This window comes from Fringilla coelebs (genome assembly GCF_963513975.1).
Source record: "Fringilla coelebs genome assembly, chromosome: 7".
Lineage (NCBI taxonomy): Eukaryota > Metazoa > Chordata > Aves > Passeriformes > Fringillidae > Fringilla > Fringilla coelebs.
The window spans coordinates 16,681,161-16,687,360 of NC_140035.1; the positions used below are offsets into that span (position 1 = coordinate 16,681,161).

General features: G+C 37.2%; 1 protein-coding gene across 4 annotated transcripts in view; it reads left to right on the forward strand.

The window, feature by feature from the left end:
• TANK (TRAF family member associated NFKB activator) overlaps positions 1-5,813 on the forward strand; it is a 29,064-nt gene extending 23,251 nt beyond the window's left edge. For all 4 annotated transcript variants that reach the window (XM_084209490.1, XM_084209491.1, XM_084209492.1 and 1 more), the window contains one exon: positions 3,713-5,813. In XM_084209490.1, the coding sequence (XP_084065616.1) occupies positions 3,713-3,880 (168 nt within the window). In that variant the 3' untranslated portion in view covers positions 3,881-5,813. The remainder of the gene's footprint in view (positions 1-3,712) is intronic.
• The last annotated feature ends 387 nt before the right edge of the window (positions 5,814-6,200 follow it).

Sequence of the window (6,200 nt, forward strand, 5' to 3'; positions counted from 1 at the left end):
TAAAATACTTTATTTTAGGTTTCTGTATGTAATTGGGCTTAAATTTCAGTTATAGCCCTGAAGTCCATGGGAGCTTCTGAAAACAAGGCCCGGTAGCTGTAAGGCAGTAAAACATATTGGCATGTTCTGACACTCATGTCTCTGAATACTTTGCTTCTTTTGTGTAACAACCTGTCTCAGATGAAAGCTTGCAAAATTATGGAGCTTTATAGACTGACTTTGTGTTCGTTTTGTTTTTTATTTCTGTGGTTTTTCTGGTACCTTGTGAAGGGACAGATTTTCAATAAGCGAATAGTGATAATTTGGAATTCTGTGAGAGTGGAATTCACCTATTTTTACCATTTACATGGATGAAGTTTATGTTCTTTCCTAAAGACAAGGTACATGCAGCAGAAGAGCTGCGTGTACCTCTCCATTTGGTCACTGCATGACCTGCAAAACCAGCATTTAGAAAGTGTTGTAGGCCATAATAGCTTTAATGTTTTCTTCTCCTAAAATTTACCCAGTCTAGTTTAATTTTCTATTGCAAACCACTTTTTGAGTGAAAATTTTAAAGCATTGAAAGATTGCTGCTATAAGCTTGATTTTTTCAAAAGCTGTTTTAAATACCTATTTGTAATGTAGGAGATCACAATTCTTTACCAACTTATTAATTACAGTTTTTATTGTACTTTTCATAGGGTCCCCAGATAAAGTTGTGACTAAGTTAAAAAATTACCACATCTATTTTTAATACTGCTAGTAGAATTCCTGTGGAACTACAAAGAATTCATGCCATTGCTTGTTACTATCCTCCTTTTTTGTATTCCCTCTCCAGGCTGTTCTTTTACTAGTTAGTCTGTGTATTCATTTTTCAATAGATGGCACCCTGCATTGTACATTACAGCAAGTGAAACAGCTGGTATGTGGATATAAATTGATTGGGGAGTCTGCAGCTTAAATAGTACAGAACAGTGGTTGAGTAGCAGTAAGCCTTTGACCATTGGTATTTCTGCAAAATAAGGAAATTCATTTGGAGCCAGCATTTAAAATGTGAATGATCTGTTTTGTGGAGAAAAATGTAGTAATGCTAGCACTCAGAGAAAAAGAAAGCTAATGTTGAACTGTTAAGTATTTGAAAGTCATATCTACAATAGCACTGCATTGATTAAAATGTTATTTCTTATTCAGAAGTTTGTTTAAAACAAGCCAGTATTACTTTAGAATCCATTAAATGTGCATCTGTGTATATCAGTATATTTGAATATACATTACCTTTATTCAGCTGCTTTCAAATTAGGTTTTAAATATTTTTCCCAATTAATTTTACTCAGCTCTAGAGATTTTTTTTACTATAAATTTTGCTAAAGATTTGATCACAGATAATATATATGTAGATTAAACCAGTAATTTTTTAAAGTTACTTGTATACATGCCCTTTTCACTGTGTTAACCTTAGCAAAATTTATGTATAAACTTGTTCTTAGTATTTTTACCACCTTTCTAGGGGGTTGTTATGCTGCTTACAGCTTCTATCATCCCTTCCAAAAATGAAGGAAAAGCCAAAAAGGAGAGAATTATATACCTCTTTTTTTTTCCTAGTGTAGATAAAACTTTGAAGTATTTACTACATATGTTAACTTATAAAATGGAAAACCCCATAAATGCAATAGATTTGGCAACAGCAAGTTCTTGGAACTGCTCTCAGTTGGTGTAATAAATTTAGCTCTTTCCTTCTATGTGGATACTAAATCTAAAAACTCAGTACTGTTTTCTGAGAATGTAACTTAAAAAAAAAAACGTGACTGAAAAGAGCAGTAGATTAAAATAAACATGGATATTAGTGAAACTAGGATTTTACAGACTACATTTAGCTGAGACTTTCATAAAGATGCACGTTTATTGGTATTTGCAGTTTGAGGGAGAAGTTTCCACCAAAAATACTTCTAAGTATGTTCATGATTTTTAAAGCAATTCAGTAGTCTATTAATCTCAATATTAATGTTTTTGAAATGGAATGTCTACTTAAATAGATCCCTGTTCTGACAAGGATATTAAGCACAAGCTTAGCACTCAAGAAATGGAAGTTAAGTCGCTGCGTGTGTGGGTTGCTGGATGGGTACCTCCCCTTGTTATGTTTCCAAGATGACAAATAGTTTTTACAATACTATTTTATCCTTTTTTCAAACGGTGCTTTACATCATATCAGGAAACAAATAATTCTAAACACATTTATGTAGTGTGTTTAAGTGTGTTAACTTGTTTAAGTGTGCCAGTGTCTAGATAGATTTAATATGCAATTTACACCAGCAACATACAATAAGTAGACTCTTTGAGCTGAAAAAAGTGGTGTGATTGCACTTAATTACTAATTAGTCAATTTAATTATATGGATTGCTGACCATAATGAAAGACAGTAAGTCTGCTATTGCTATGTGATAAGCTAAACACTGTTTAAATACAGAATGGGCAGGAAATTGACTCCCAAGAAGTTCAGGGTGGTTTAAACAGAAGCCGCTGTGAAAGTCAGCTTAGTTCTACGGTGGGTTGCTGTGGGAGAAATAAACAATAGATTCTAACTATTTGGCGTGATGAAATTTAAAGAAGAGCTGAAAATTAAAAATCTTGGGTATCAGTATCAAGAAATTTAAAACTTCTAAAGAAATGACTTTGTATTCTTCCTTGCCTTCCTTCCCATGTAAGAGTGAAGCAAGAGGGAAAAACTGAGCCCAAAAAAAACCCTGTAGGGCACACTCTCTTTTAAGTTCCATCCCCACATAGAGCACATAGCAGCTTGCTGCCATTCTTTCTACTTCATACTCACAACAGGATGCATTTTGTTTTCATTTGACTCAAAACCTAATTGTCCTGGCCATATAATGTAACTATTTGATCTTGTGTTGCTAATACTACAGTTATGAAACTCAAGTTTTAACTTTGAAAACTGATAGAAGACTTTTTGATTCCTAGTTGGTATGATTCTAAATAGCATATGCTTTGACTCTGGGCTTAAGTGCCTTGACATTGCATAAACAGACTTGCTGGCTTGAAACTAACTAGCTCAGGGACCAAGAGCAGTGCAGGTGCTGAACCAAATACAAGGTAGTTTATAGAATTGCCTGAATGCATGGATAGATATTCAGATGGTTCCAGTGAGTTCGACACTGTCATGGCAGGAGTAATCCCCAACAAGATTATTTGTGTCACATTTATACTAAAAGGCAGCCAGAGCAAATAAGTACCTTAAGCTGTGACATGGTAGTTATTTTGGAAGTAAACTGAAAACGAGTTATATGTGAATAAAAATGGAAATAAAATATGAATCATATTAACTCTGTACAAGAAACATTTTATTCTAAGGTAAAAATGTGTTTTCTCATTTCTGCTTAATGGCTGTTGTGTACTATGATTTCTACAGTAAAATACTGAAATGCAAAGTTAAAGAAAAGCTTTAGTATGTACCAGACTGATATTACAGACTTCTGCTCACAGCAATATTTATCGTTAATATATACCAAGGTATTTTTAAATATTTGCCAGGATAGTGTGTTTATAGAACTTTAAAAAAAACAAAGTTCTATCTGCCTTTCTTAAATGAGAACTCTCTAGTTAACGTCTCTGGCCAGGCAGGTGTAAAGGAATCCTAATTTAAAGAGGCGGGTATTTTTTTAATATAAATATAAACTACAGCATAATGTAAGCCTCAGCAATAATAATTTTCTGTTTCTTTTAGCCCATTTGGCAGCCTCAAGACAATGATTTGCTGGCACAAGCATATGCAGACTCTGAACTGAATCAGTGTGGAATATGTGAATTCTGTCGAGAAGTTTTCCCACCATCTCTAACATCTAAGGAAGATTTTCTTCGGCATCTCAATTCCCACTTTAAAGTACAGTCTTAATGTATGAGAATTCAATGGTTCACTGTTTTTGCATACATTTATACATTTTTTTATTCAATAGATATGATAAGAGTTTAAGAATTAAGACTTCTTGTAACAAGAACTCATGACTGAAATTGTCAGATAAGCACATTTTTAGTTGTTTTTTGACAAGGCAAAATGAAACTAAGTCACTCACTACTGCAATTCGCATTATTGCTTGTTATGCTCAACTATTAACTTTGAGAGTGGTGTCAAACACTTTTTTGTTCCCAATTAATCTTTGCCTGAATAGGCCTGAAGTTGTGACTATATTTATGAATGAAGATTTGCAGGATTAATGCCTTAATCTGGCTGGCAAAAATTGGAGTAATGCTAGGATTTTTTGACAATATACAGTGATGTGATTATGTTCTCCCCGAAGTAAACAGGAAGAGAAATAGGCCCTCATTTTTCATTTATATCATTTCCAAATAGCGAACCTTTTAATTCAGATTCCTGTAAAATTATCATTATAGCTGAATCCAGGTGTTCCAGAATTAGGATAGGCTTGTACACTAGTAACGTAAATGATGGTTGGCTTTCCCAGATGAATTTTTTCCTAAAGCGAGTAAGCAAAAATAACATATAAATGACCCTTTTGCCAAAATGGAACAGTAATGATTTTATGAATATCTGTTACATGTTATAAAAAACATGTAGCATTAATAATTACTAAATAGCATTAATAATTACTAAAAATGCTTTCAGGGAGCAGGTTATATTAATATGAAGGATAGAAACGGTTAAACTTTCCCCAATACTAACAATACCAAAAATTATTTGCCTTCCCTTCTGGTCTGCTATGATGGATTGCCCAAGTCTGGTACAGACTAGAAAGGAAAGGAGAAAACCTAATCATCCAAATTTCAGTGAATTTATTTTTAACCTGAATATAGTGACTTTCTCAATGCAATTAAAATTTGTGTTTAGTCGAAACATTGAAGTCTGATAAAGTTTGCACATTTTCTGGATTTACTGATACCAAATTTATAAATAGGGGTGTTGCCAAGTATTTTAAATTAATGATAAAGGGTGCTTGCTTTTTGTATTTGAACTGAATATAGAGTTTAGCCCTGATATTGATAATTAGCATTAATATTTTCACAGCAGCAAAGCACAACACCTTTTCTTTTTAAAGATTCGTTCGCAGGTGACAAATTTCTGGAAGAATTAACACCTGAGTAATTTTTAGAAATGGATTTTTCTGCAATTATTTTCTCTATTTTAAACATGTCATGTTTGTGACGGGCTGTCAACAGAGTGTACTGTAATAAACAGCACCGTACAGTGCGCGTCTGCTCCGTGACCTGGAGGAAGAGTTTGTCACTCTTCGGAGCTCTAAACCCTGCCGGTGCGCAGCGCTGAAGAGGCGATGCTCGGCCTCGGCAGTGTGAAGCACCTCCCCGGAGAGCACGGCTGGGGGTGGTGCCGGGGAGAGGCACAAGTTCCAGCCTTGGGAGGAGAGAAGGGGATTCGCACATCTCCAGCCGGCCCGACGCGCGGCACCGACTCGTCCTCTCAACCGTGAAATTCGAGCTCAGAAGCTCGCGTTATTAAGGGATGCACAAACTGCGAATCACCTTTGAAGAAAATAAAGTCATCTGTTTCTCCCCCCCGCCCCCACGCGTGGATGCGGTTCCCCAGGAGCCCTTGAGCGGGCAGAGCCGGGAGCCCTGCGCCGAGCCCCAGTCCCCGCGCGGGGACGAGGCTCTTTGTTGCCGGAGGCAGCCTGGGGCAGCGGGGAGAGCGGCAGGAGGTGGGGGGAACGCGGCTGACCAAAGTCTCGTCGACCAGCAGAACCCATCTATCTCCCACTGTGAGGGCTCCTGCCTAGTGCGGCGTTTTAGGAAGCTGTTTAATCCTGCGTGCGTAAAACTGTTGCTGCCTGAAGGCATCCAGATAGGCTCACCGATCAGACCACTGCGAGGAGCACTAGTTTAGTTTTTAAATAAACAATAAATAAATAAATAAATAAATCTCACACTAAGCAGTTGTGAGCGACTCGAAGTGGGAGGCGAGTGCGGTCCCTGAACGGGCCCCTCTTATACAGCTTTCCTGGAGGCGGCTGCTGCTGCCAGCAGGGACATCTGCTTTATTACACTCACCAGAGGAGGCTCAGTATTCCTCCCCTTCCCTCCCTCTTCCACACAAGCTCAACCCGGCAGAGGAGGTTGAATCCAAATGGGAAGTAGTATGTCATTAAAAGTCATAAATATGGTGGAAGGAGCTTGAGAGGACAGGAAGAGCAGCAAACTCGTGCCAAGGTGTTCTACCGAATTCCAACTCCGCCAGGGCCAGC